At 43.6% G+C, this 13,402-nt stretch overlaps 1 protein-coding gene across 1 annotated transcript in view; it reads left to right on the top strand.

Moving 5' to 3' along the window:
- Nucleotides 1-9,557: 9,557 nt before the first annotated feature.
- Dhtkd1 (dehydrogenase E1 and transketolase domain containing 1) overlaps nt 9,558-13,402 on the top strand; it is a 48,562-nt gene continuing 44,717 nt past the window's right edge. The window contains exon 1 of the mRNA XM_028764929.1: nt 9,558-9,830. Coding sequence (XP_028620762.1) covers nt 9,677-9,830 — 154 coding nt within the window. The 5' untranslated portion in view covers nt 9,558-9,676. The remainder of the gene's footprint in view (nt 9,831-13,402) is intronic.

Raw genomic sequence — 13,402 nt, 5'->3', positions numbered from 1 at the left:
TAAAAGTGTGCACTAGTGCACCACTACCCAGCACTAGTGGAATTGCTAAGTCCCTGGTGTGGGGTATCTGTGATGAAATAGTCCCCACACAATTCAGAGCTAAAATTTTCAACACAATTGAATACTGATCCCTCCCTGTTTACCTTTTCTTGTGTGTATATGTAGGACATTTTGGCAAAAGTGACAAAGTGATATGTGGTAAGGCCTGGCCTAATGCTAACATATGTACAGAACAGACTGAGTAAAGTGAATCTCTCACTCACCCCCACTTCATCTTACTGTTCCGTGTATCCTTGTGTGCCAGAGGAGAGAGTCTCGTGTAGCCCTGGTTGGCCTCAAACTTACTATGTACCCAAAGATGGTCCTTCCCTGGAACTGCAGGCATGGACTACCACATCAGCTAGAAAGCTGGAATCTTTCATCACTTAATACAGTGAGTTGATTTTATGGACCCATTCCAAGACAGCTACAGTGAGCCATTCTGGCCCATGAAAAAGGTTGTTGTGCCTCAGGGCAAGCTTGGGATAACAGTACCTGCTGCCTCTGGCCAGGATCTAGCAAAGGTAACATTAACAAGTCCTGGCTGCAGTCTGTCTTAGGGTATCCTGTAGAGAATTCACTCTTTAATGAGATTGACAGGGGCTGGAGAGATGGCTCAGAGGTTGAGAACTCTCACTGGCTGCTCTTGTAGAAGACCTTGGTTTGATTCCCAGCATCCACATGGTAGCTGAGTTCCAGAGGATCCAATGTGGCTGCACAGGCACATGCATGCAGGCAATACACACCCATACACATACAATAAAGAGGAGTATGCACAGATAATCAGAAGTTTGACCCCCTAGTGGCCCATACCCGTTACTGTTTCGCTGCCTGTGGAGAAATTCCCAATCATGGAATGCCTCTGTGCAGACAGTTTCTCTACTGTAGTCCTGGCTGTCCTGGAACTCACTCTATAGACCAAGCTAGTCTTGAACTTAGGGATCAGCCTGTCTCTGCCCACCAAGTGCTGGGATTAAAGGTGTGCACAAACGTGTTTGGTTTCAATATATTAATAGACTCTGCTTCTGCCTTTTTTTCTGTCTTTGTGAATTTCTTCACAGCCTGCTCATTACCAGCTTGCCAATACCATCTCCAGCAGGCAGCCTTCTGAGAGCTAAACATTCTTCGAAGTCTTGAAAAGAATTTTCTCTTTACGAAGTGTCTCATAAATGAGAGTTTTACAACAATCGTCATCTTAGCTGGGCATGGTGCATGAACTTCTGATCTTCCATATGGGAGCAGAGATTAACCCACACAGGGGCAGAGGGGCTCGACCTCTAGCGAGGGGAATGTAGGGTATTTAAAGGAGAAAACCACAAACCAGGGGGAGTGGGGAGGGGTAACTGTGGAAAGTGCCAGGTTCAGGGAACAATCATAGAGAAAGTGCCAGCCCATTACTCAGCATATGACAGGGTTTAAAGAACAACCTTGGGGAAGTATAGTTTTTTTTTCTCAAGGCTCAATCTTATTCAACTGTATCATTTACATCATCTACTCTGTGGTTAGCCAAGTTCTTGTTCTTGGAGCACAAAGCCCTAGAACTAGCCGAGCTGCTCTCCTGGCTCTTCTTACTGTTAGTCTGCTAGAAGTGAAAATTCTATTAACCCTTCAGAATTAAGTTAGAATTTTAAACTGTATTGTTTTAATTTGATTCTAGCAACATGTTACCACCACTGCTTCTAAGTATTTTAAAATACCAGTGCAAAGTGGTTGTGTTCATAACTTGGTGATATTGTATTGAGAAATATCACTAGAGGAAAAGTTCTTTCCAAGAGAATATCTCACTCTCTGTGTCAGTTGCTGGAGATAAAGATAGAGTTATCATTTCTAGCATGTGTTTCTTCTGGAAGTTACCCATACTGGCTTGTTTTGTGTCAACTTGACACAAGCTGGAATTATCACAGAGAAAGGAGCCTCCTTTGAGGAAATGCCTCCATGAGATCCAGCTGTAAGGCATTTTCTCAATTAGTGATCAAGGAGGGAGGGCCCATTGAGGGTGGTGCCATCCCTGGGCTGGTAGTCCTTGGTTATATAAGAAAGCCAGCTGAGCAAGCCAGGGGAAGCAAACCAGTAAGTAACATCCTCCATGGCCTCTGCATCAGCTCCTGCTTCCTGACCTGCTTGAGTTCCAGTCCTGACTGACTTTGGTGATGAACAGCAATGTGGAAGTATAAGCTGAATAAACCCTTTCCTCCCCAACTTGCTTCTTGGTTATGTTTTGTGCAGGAATAGAAACCCTGACTAAGACAGCCACACTGCAGACACAATAATCTATTTCCCCATGAAGGCTTTAGGAAGAGCCAATCCATTGTTTCCTGTTTAATAAAAGACTAGCCTAAATATAGATGTTACTTTGTATTCATGTTTTCACATTAAAAGGTCAATATCAATAATAATAAGCTAATAACAATCACTACCTTTGCATACTTATTATGGGCCAATTACTGTACATCTGTTTTCTGTTTTAAAACCACTCAATATAATAATAACAGTTAACATTTAGAATTTACTTTCTACAAATCGGTATTTTTCCACTCCCTGCCCCACCCTCTGTGTTCCTCAGGATCAGACCCCAGGCTACATTCGTGGCAGGCAAGTATTCTTCCACTGACCCACACCTCCAGCTACAGAACTCTGTTTTTACGTGCATTAATTATTAAGCTTTTGTGGTAGATTCTGTTACTACGCACATTCTGCTGATGTGTAATGTAAAGTGTAAGGAAATTAGGAATCTGCCCAAGGTCCTGGCTAGAAAATGGCAGACCCAAGATGAAGAAGCAGGTAAAATTTAGGGATTAAAGAACTGGTTCAGCCAGCAAAGCGCAAGCTTGAGGACTGGTGGCCGATCTCGCATGACTGATGTGGAAATGCATGGCACTGTAGCACTTGCTTATAATCCAAGTGCTGGAAAGGCAGAGACAGCATGGGTGCTCAGAGGCAGAGATGCTCTCTGAAGCCCAGTGATCAAATGGTCTAGCCACATGAGTGAACCCAGGCTAATGAGAGACCCTGTGTAAACACAAACAGTGGTTCTTGAGAAATACTGGCAGAGATTGGCATGCAGCCTCTGTACATACACGTACATGAACATGGAGGAGAATAGAAGCATGGGGGCTGGACAGAGGTGACCCTCCATGTGGTAGAACTTAGGATAGAATAACAGGATGATTAATATATAAGCTAGTCAGGAAACAGCCAAAGCTTATGGTCAAAGTATTTGTAAATATAAATTGAGTCTCAGAGTCGTTATTCTGGAAGCCTGTGGACGGGAGGAAAAGCCCCCATCTTTACAGGTTTTGCTTGCCTAGCGCCTACTTTATTTTAAAGGTTTGAGTGCCCATCATCTCCCACGCCAGGTAAGATCCTCTCATTCATCTGGTTTCATCCTGCATTTGTCCCGAATGGCACTGTTACAATAACAATTCATTATTTAACTATCTATCCCTGGACTGAAAGCTCCTAACACCATGGTCCTTTGTGGCTCTTATCCTTCTGCATCCTGAAACTCTTAGCATGGATTGGCGTATGGTAGGCACTGGATAAATTAAATAAATAATGTCTGCCAGTTCACGTTGGATGAAAATATAATGGGTTGATTTTTAATAACTTCAAATTTTATTTCTGCTGTGTGATCTCGGTTTAGTGGGAGATATAAATCACCGAGTGATGGAAAGTACAATGAGAAAGCTTTTTATAAAACATGAGATAGATACAGGTACACAATTAAACTCATTATGTTTGGGGAGATAAGAGATGTAGACCTGGTGTGGGGTGGGGATGGGGGATTAAATAGGTATGGCTCCCACAGACTTATGTGCCTGAATCCTAAGACCATATAGAGAGTGGCATTATTGGAGGTATGGCCTTCTTGGAGTATGTATGGTCTTGTTGAAGAAAGTGTGTCACTGTCAGAGTAGGATTTGAGGTCTCTTATGCTCGAGTTATGTCCAGTGACACAGTGTCCTTCGGCTGCCTATGGATCAAGAGGTACACTTCTCCATTCCTCAGCCCCACATCTGCCTGCAAGTTGCCATGCTTCCCACCATGATGACGATGGACTAAACCTCTGAAGCTGTAACTCAGCCCTTTGTAAGAGTTGCCGAGGTCATGGTGTCTCTTTACAGCAAAAAAACACTAGCTAAAATGTAGGATTGTTGAAGGGGAAAGGAAGAGAGGGTTAAACTTTGCTTCTCTGTGCAATAGGAAGTCACACGGTTTTGAATGTGATTTGGTGATTTGAATAGAAATGGCCCCCATAGGCGCATATATATATTGCTGGGATAGGTGAAGCCTGGCTGGAGTAGGTGTGTTCTTGTTGCAGGAAATACATCACTGGAGGTGGACTTAGGGGTTTTGAAAAGCTCAGGTTAGGCCCAGTGCCTCTCTCTTCCTGCTGTCTGAAAAAATCCAGATGGAGAACTTTCAGCTACTTCTCTAGCACCATGTCTGTCTGCATGCCACAATGGTCCCCTCTATGATGACAATGGAATAGGCCTTATGAAACTCTAAGCCAGCCCCAATTAAATGCTTTCCTTTATAAGAGTTGGCTGTGGTCATGGTGTTTCTTCACAGCAACAGAACACTGACCAAGACAGTGATGTTCGGTTGTGTTGGTTAATGAGTTTACAGAACACAACTGAGAGCCAGACTTGGAAGTCTTAACTACAACAGATGGAGTTTTGGAGTGAGCCTAGACCCAGACAACCAGGAGTTACAAGAGTCATACCAGAAGTGACAGGAATAGGAGCAAGGCAAGAGAGTGGAGAGAGAGCAACATACGAAGCACAGCGCACCCACCATTCACACACTTCACAAAAATGGCATGCGGGGATGGTTGCCTCTGAGATGACTCTCAACAGACCCATCTCTACCACTGGCATACACACTCTTGTGCAGTCCCTTCATCTTGAATGTAGGCTGGAATTTGTGGTTATGTCTCTGTGATGCCACAATGTCGATGGGATATTAGGACTAATATACAGAGTGTGGCTTCAAAACAAAAGGCTGGAGGGCTGGAGAGATGGCCCAGCTGTTAAGAGTACTTCGTGCTCTTCCACAAGACCTGAATTAGATTCCCAGAACCCACAATGGCAATGCTAACCACCAGTAACTCCAGCTTGACTGGATCCTTTGCCCTATTTTGGGCTCCATGGTCACCTGCCCTTGCACGTGCATACAGACAAATATACAAATAATTTTTAAAAAGCTGGACACACAAATTTGATTTTATGAGACAGGGTTTCTCTGTGTAGCCCTGGCTATCCTGGAACTGGCCCTGTAGACTAGGTTGGTCCCAAACCCAGAGGTCTGCTTGCCTCTGCTTCCCAAGTACTAGAACTAAAGGTGTGTGCCACTACACCAAACACACATATATTTTTTAAATGCTGAAAAGTAAGAATGCATTTTGAAGAGGCTCATGTGGCAAGGAACTGAGGGAGACTTCTGTCCGGCAACCACAAGAACTCAGTCCTACCAGTGTCTGTGTGAATGACTGTGGAAATTGATCCTCTTCCAGTTGAACCTTCAGATGAATGGAAATTTCACTCCACTGCTGTGTCTCCCCGAGGAATCTTGAGCCAGACACCCTGAGGTAAACTGATGTACTGCCTTATGAAAACTCTGAGGTAATTTATCTTTGTTGTTTCAAGGCTCTAAATTGTGGGTTAATAGATAAGCAAAACAATAGTAATCCTTATTTCAATATTTAATACCCATACGTTTATATCCATGTATTTTGTAGGGATGATGTATTTCTGAGGTGAGTGCATACACTTTTATGTGGCCTTGGCATCCTGACTTTAACTTACTCGTAGCGGAAGCAGCACTCCGTCACCCTTGACACAATTGTCTCTTGTAGACTCCACCAGAATGGAACCAGCTGGTGGCCAGAGATAAAACCTTGGAGGCATCTCTTGTAGCTCATAGGCAGGGGTCCCTGTTTTCCCAGTACTTCTATTTAAAGAGACTGTTTACCACTTGCCAAAGAGCTTCAAGTGGCCCTCCTCCAGACACTGAATGATCTGGAACATGCCTGCCTGCTTTGTTTTTTACTTTTGTTTTGGTTGCTATTTGGAGACAAACTTTTACCATGTAGCCCAGGTGGACCTCAATTTTGCCATCCTCCTGCCTCAGTCTCCTGAGTGCTGGGATTACAGCTGCGCATTACCAAGCCCAGGTACCTATTTGCTTTAAACCCAGCAGGGAAAGCAGTTGGATATTGCCCTGGACACAGTGAAGATACTAAGTGTCCTGGGTCGCACTGCTTATTCTCTATTTGTAAATTTTTTAAATGTTCCTTAGGCTCAGGGACAAAGATTAACAAATGTGATTGTATCAGATTTAAAAAGTTCTGAACAACATAGGAAACAGTTGCCAGCCGTAATAGACAGCCCACAGAGTGGACTGTTATATATTCATCAGATATAGGATATATAGACAGCTAAAAAAATTCACAAAAATAAATTATCCAACCAACAAATTGCATATAAATTAAACATATCAAAAGAAGTATAGATGGCTAATAAATACATTTAAAAATGCTCAAGATCTTTGGGTCAGAATAGCTAGCCTATTATCATCAAGGAAATGGAAGATAACAAAAAAGCAGGTATGGTAGTGCACACCTGTAATCTCAGGACTGGGTAAGGTGGCCTGCTTGAGCTGTGGAGTAAGACCCTGTTTCAAAAAGCTAAGAACAAAAAAGAAGAAGAAAAAGAAAATGCTAAACATTGGCTAGGAGGGAAAAGACAGGGCTCTTTATACAGTGGTAGAGGGAATGTAAATTATTATAGTCACCATGGAAATGAGTTCAGGAGTAGGAAGGTTTGTGATGGTCCGAATGAGAATGGCCTCATATATTTGAACAGGCTTATGTATTTGAATGTTTGGTCCGCAGCGGGTGGGCTGTGTTAGAAGGTTAAGGAAGTTTGGCATTGTTAAAGGAGATATGTCACAGGGTGGGGTTTGAAGTTTCAAAAGTCCATGTCAAGTACAGTTTCTCTTTCAGCCTCATGCTTGTGGCTCAGGAAATTAGCTCTCAGCTACCGCTCTAGTATCTTGTCAGCCCGCCTGCTGCCATGCCGTCACTGGCTAACCTCGGAAATTTACAGCAAGCCCCAAATTAAATGCTTTCGTTTATGTATTGCCTTGATCATGGTGTCTCTTCACAGCAATAGAACAGTAATTAAGAATTCTTAAACAAACAAACAAACAAACAAACAAACAGGCAAGCAAAAAACCCCAAAGCAAACCCTAGACTATTGCAAAATCCACTTAGACCATTCCTAGGTATAAACCTTTAAATATCCAAGTCACCATATAGCACAGAGATACCTGCGTACCTGTGTTCACTGTGACAGCCTGCACAACAGCCAGGCTATGTAATCAGCCTATGAACTGATGAATGAATGAAGACATTAACACACACACATACATACATACACACACACACGAATGTACATATCCATATATACACACACACAAATGCACACATACATACACGAATGTACACACCCATACACACTCACACGAATGCACACATACACACACACACACACACACACACACACACAAAGTATTCAGACATAAACAATGAAATCAAGTCATTTGAAGAAAAATAGAAACCATCATTTGTCTTAGTCAATGTTTCATTGCTGTGAAGAGACATCATGACCATTGCAGCTCTTATAAAGGAAAGCATTTAATTGGGGCTGGCTTACAGTTTCTGAGGTTTAGTCCATTGTCATCATGGTAGGGAGCATGGTGTGATACAGGCAGACATGGAAGTTGAGAGTTCTACATCTGTATTTGGAGGCAGAAGGAGGAGAGAGACATTCAGCCTGGCTTGAACTAAAGCCCACCCCCAGGGACATACTTCCTCCAACAAGGTCACATCTTCTAATCCCTGTCAAGTAGGGCCACTCCCTAGTGACCAAGCATTCAAATATATGAGCCTATGGGGATCATTCTTTCTTTGTTTTTTTAAGATTGATTTATTTATTTTATGTGAGTACACTGTTGCTGTCTTCAGACACACCAGAATTAGGCATCAGATCCCATTACAGATTGTTGTGAGCCACCATGTGGTTGCTGGGAATTGAACTAAGGACCTCTAGAAGAGCAGTCAGTGCTCTTAACTGCTGAGCCATCTCTCCAGACCTCTGGGGTCCATTCTTATTCAGACCACCACATCAAGTTAAGCAAAGTAAACCAGGCTCAGAAAGAAAAACACTTTATGTTTTTTATATGTAGATTATATATATAATACATTGAATAATATATTATCTATATCTATATATATCTATACCTACATATAATCTATATCTATATTTATAAAAGCTTAAAAGGGCTGGAGAGATAGCTCAGCAGCTAAGATCACTGGCTGCCCCTCCGGAGGATCTGGCTTTGATTCCCAGTGCCCACATGGTGGCAACAACCGTGTGTTACTCCAGTTCCTGAGGTGCTAATGCCCTCTTTGTGGTTGCACAGGCGTTGTTTGCATATGGTGCACAGACACACATGCAGGCAGAACTCCCACAGACACAGAGCGTTATAAGAACCATGAAAGTGGAAGCAGTCACATTTGGGAGGAAGGAAGAGCTAGCTGGGGCAGGGACAAGAGGAGGTTGAATGGGGTGAGGAGTACGACCAAAGTATATATACATGTGTGAAAATAGAAAGATGAACTCCATCCGTCTTCACAAATCATATATGCTAATAAATTTAAGGTCTAAGTAACTATATGGCCATTTAATAGTAAAGATGGCATTAGAACTTATAGCCTGATGCTGCCTAGTGGATGTCTTGTTTGGCTACTGTACCTACCTAATTCTATATGTTAGTTGATAGAGAAGCATCCTTATGTCATAGCACCAAAATAAGACCTTAGTCAGGTGGTGGTGGCCCATGCCAATGATCACAGCACTCAGGAGGCAGAGAGGCAGGCAGACCTCTGAGTTCAAGGCCATCCTGATCTACAGAGCGAATCCCAGGACAGCCAGAGCTGAAGAGAAATCCTGTCTGGGGTGGAGGTCAGGGGTGGTACAACTACAGGAGAGTAGAAAGGAGTCAAAGGGGAGGGACGGGGAGTAAGGAAGGAGGACCATAGAGAACAAAGTATGAATGAAAATGCAATGTAGTGATGAAACCCATCAATTTGCTGGCTAACTTAAAAAAATGATGAAATTGAGTTTTCTTCTTTCCCCCAAATTCATTCTTTCTGCATCCCTTTTTTCTGTAGTGAAAACCACATGACTGTACTCTGGCGCTTCCAGCAGAGGGTGAATATTAAGGTGGGAGACTTTAGGATATACATATAGTTCTACTTTGGTAACTAGTATTTTTCGGGTCGTCAGCCTAGCATAGGGTCCAAATCCAGGAGGCCTTTGGTCCCGGGATCGCCCCCAAACCAACCAGCCTGAATACGAGGCGTGGCTACGCCATAGATTCCAGCTTTTGATTGGCTCTGAGAGGCCGGCCTCTCGACCAATCAGGCCTGGAGGCGTTGTCCTGGGCGGGTCCTCAGACTCACGTGGTGCGTTCAGGGTCTCCCTCTTCTCCCGCACCCGACCCTCGCCCTCGGCTTGGTTGCAGCTCTTTTTTTCCATTCTTCCACGGCGTCTTCGACCCCAGATTGGACATGGCATCGGCCACTGTGGCAGCTGCAGGAAGAGCTTTCCGCCGGGCCGTTCTGCTTCTCCGGCGCAGTTACCAGACGGAGAGGGGCGTCTATGGATACCGGCCTAGGAAATCAGACAGCGGCGAGCCCCGAGGCGACCGTGCACGCCCCTCAGGTTGGAGATGCAGCGGGACTCTGTGGGTAGAGGGCAAGGACCAGAGGGACCTCTTTATGCAGCTTGTGGTGGGGTGCTCTTGAAAGTGGGTGCTGGGCTCCAGGGAGCTTCTGGCCTGTGAGGGATAGCAGCCTAGGAGAGCAGAGGAGACAGAAGGAAGAAAGGTTGGGAATTGTCAGTGCCGAGGTCACACGAGTGACTAGCCTCCACAATTGTGTATCCTTGGCTTTGTTTCCACGTAATCTCCCCGTCTTTCTTGTTGGGTCCTGACTTGGGAACAGCTTCTCCTTTTAATTCTTTTCCCATAAAGAAGTGGGAATTTGGCTCTTGGCAGAGACAGTTCTGTGGAGGACACACATTCTAAGATCTCCCAGTTCTTAAGTGGATGATACATTTCCAAGGCCAACTTGTGTACAGATGACATCTCTATGCTACTTGTAAGAGGGCAGTTGGTACATGATCCTATACTACAGCGGTATTTAATTGTCCTTTGGCTCTGACTAGCCTTTCACGTTAATTGCAGTTTAAACCTGCTGAACTTGCAAACATGTTGCTGGTAGGTTTTGACATATTAAATGCCAACGGGAATATCAGTTTTGGAACTGTGTTGTAGCCTTGTGTCAAAGAATACTTTTGAGTATTTGGTTTATGCTATAAAGTTATTCTATCATTATTTGTTCTCATACAGTAGAAAATGCATTATTAGAGAAAACTGTTGACATCTTTAAAAACAAAATTTCATAGCCCAGCAGTAATGGCACATGTCTTTAATCCTAGCACTCAGGAGACCGAGGCAGGCAGATCTCTGTGAGTTTGAGGCCAGCCTAATCTACAGATTTGAGTTCCAGGACAGTCAGAGCACCACAGAGAAACCCAGTCACAACTTCTCCCCGACCCCAAGTTACTTTTATTTATATGTTATGTATCTTTTATATTTATTTATTTTGTGTGTATAAGTGTTTTACTTGCATGTATTTATGTACACCAGATGCACATCTGGTGTTGACAGAAGGCACTGGATCTCCTGGAGCTGGAGGTAACTGATGGTTGTGAGCCAGCATGTGGGTGCTGGGGAGGTAACTGATGGTTGTGAGACAGCATGTGGGTGCTGGGAATCTAATCCTAGTCCTTTGTAAGTGTAACTATGCTTTAACTCAGCCATTTTTTCTGGCCTCTAGTTCATTTCTTGTTTGTTTGAAATAGGCTCTTACTATGCAACCTTAGTTGGCCTGGAACTTATGTAGACCAGGTTGGCCTCAAACTCAGAGATCTACTGCCTCTCTACCTCCCAAGTGCTGGAATTAAAGATATGTGCCACCATTCCCCTCCCCCCGAGTTGGCATCTTTGATTCAAGTATTAATGTTGACAATCCCCTTTAGCAGGCTTGGTGTATGACATTAATCTTAGCACTAGAAAGGCAAAGGTAGGCTGGTTTCTGTGAGTCCAATGCCATCCTGTTGTACATAGCAAGTTCCAGGCCAGCAGTGGCCACAGAAGCAAACAAATCCTCTTTAACTTCTAAGTGCCTGACCAGACCTTTGACTCTTTCTTCACACTTTGGAACCTTAGTACTTTGCTTTTTACCTTGGGACCACTGAAAACAAACCTCATCTCTCTCATTTGTGTACAGTCAAGTTTTTCTTTTTCTTGATTCTTGGAGACAGTGTTTCTCTGTGGAGCCCTGACTATCCTGGAACTAGCTGTGTAGACCCGGTGGCCTCAAACTTAGAGATCCACCTGCCTGCTCCTCCTGAGTGTGGGACTAAAGGTATGCCACCATACCCTGCCATAGTGGACCAGCTATAGTGAAATATTTTTAGGGGAAACATTTTGATCAACTAGATTGTTAATTCTGGCTTTGCAAGCTATAAATATTTTCTTTCATGTTACAAATTCAATGTAGTTTTTTTTTTCTGTGTTGTTTCGTCTTACAGGCCTACCACTGAGCTACTCCTCAGCTCCCTATGGTTCATATGTACTATTCTTAAACTTGTATGTGTATTAACAGTGATTTTGGTGTCCAAAATGCCAGTTCTCAGTTCTGTGGTTTTTTTTTTTTTCCTCTTTATCCAAGTTCTGATTGAGTGACCTTAGGTGCGCTTCAGAAACACCGATCTCCCTACCCGCCTTCTCTCTTTACAGCATTGGGGGGTTTGCCAATGCTACGCAAATGCTGTACCACTGAGCTACAGAGACTCTCAGCACAGAAATCATGCAAGTGTGTGCCTATGTGTGTCTACCTTTGGCTAGTCATAAGGGATGTATGTTGTATGTGGACAGGCAATCCTTTTATTTAAAGTTATGCTACTGGGCACGTAACATAAAGCTACTGTGATTGCCTTCGAGCTTTTCTTTCACATCCTATTGACCTAAAAATTAAGCTTGTCATGGGCATGTCTAGGCTAATAGTTGTTATTTGGAAGATTGCATGAGAATCGTTTTGGGAGCTGCAGGCTGGTAGGGTTAGGAAAATATCTCTGGAGTTGATAAGTCTCTCTTTCTTCCCCATATCGCCAAATGACTTTCCACTTCCCCCTAACTGAGAACTTGCTTTATTATGAGGTACTTGGTCACATCTGAAAGTTCAGAACCGAACGGCAGCTTCAGGTCATGGGTATGATCTTATGTGGATCAGCGGTACTGTGAGGAAAGAACAGAGCCAATGCTGGGAACATTTGTGTCATGGTTGTAGCATCTGGCTCAAGAGGTTTTGATGGGAAGGGTAAAAATGTTTCTACTATATTTAAAAAAAAAAATACTTTAACTAAATCTTACTGGCGAGTGAGATCGCTTTTCCGAATCACCATTGCATGGATACCTGTGATAGTTTTCTTCTGCTTTAGGAAGTTCCTTTATCACAACTCTTTATAGATCATATCATCATCTGTGGGGATGCATGGGAGGAAGGGGAGAAGAGAGGCACATGCGTGACTTGTATTGACATCACACAGGCGGAGCTTGGTCAATAGCTACACATTTCTGTTTGTAATGGAGACTGGGGAGCACAGTGTTTTACTTGTGTCCCCGTGCATCAGCTTATCTTATTGTCGGAAAGGAAGGGGAAAACTGGTAGCCATGGCTACCAAAATCAACTCTGAATTTCTCTAAATTTTTCTGCTGTACATACACTGTTTTTATTTCCCCCCTCCTTGTTGATTCTGAATCTGAGTTAGCATCATTATCTGGTAAGAGTGCCATCCTCCTTGACATGGCTGGCCGTACACAGTCTAGCATTTTATGAACTTTAACCCCCATTCCATATATGCACATTCAGCCCTGGTGTGGTGTGGTGTGTGTGTGTGTGTGTGTGTGTGTGTGTCTGTGTCTCTGTGTGTGTGTTTCTTTTCTTTTTTTCTTTTTTTTTTGGTTTTTCAAGACAGGGTTTCTCTGTATAGCCCTGGCTGTCCTGGAACTCACTCTGTAGACCAGGCTGGCCTCGAACTCAGAAATCCGCCTGCCTCTGCCTCCCAAGTGCTGGGATTAAAGGCATGCGTCACCACTGCCCGGCGAGTGTGTGTGTTTCTGAGAGAGAGAGAGAGAGAGAGAGAGAGAGAGAGAGAGAGAGAGAGAG

This window comes from Grammomys surdaster, unplaced genomic scaffold (assembly GCF_004785775.1).
Source record: "Grammomys surdaster isolate TR1022 unplaced genomic scaffold, NIH_TR_1.0 146, whole genome shotgun sequence".
NCBI classification, from domain to species: domain Eukaryota; kingdom Metazoa; phylum Chordata; class Mammalia; order Rodentia; family Muridae; genus Grammomys; species Grammomys surdaster.
This window is presented reverse-complemented; position numbering and strand designations above follow the sequence as displayed.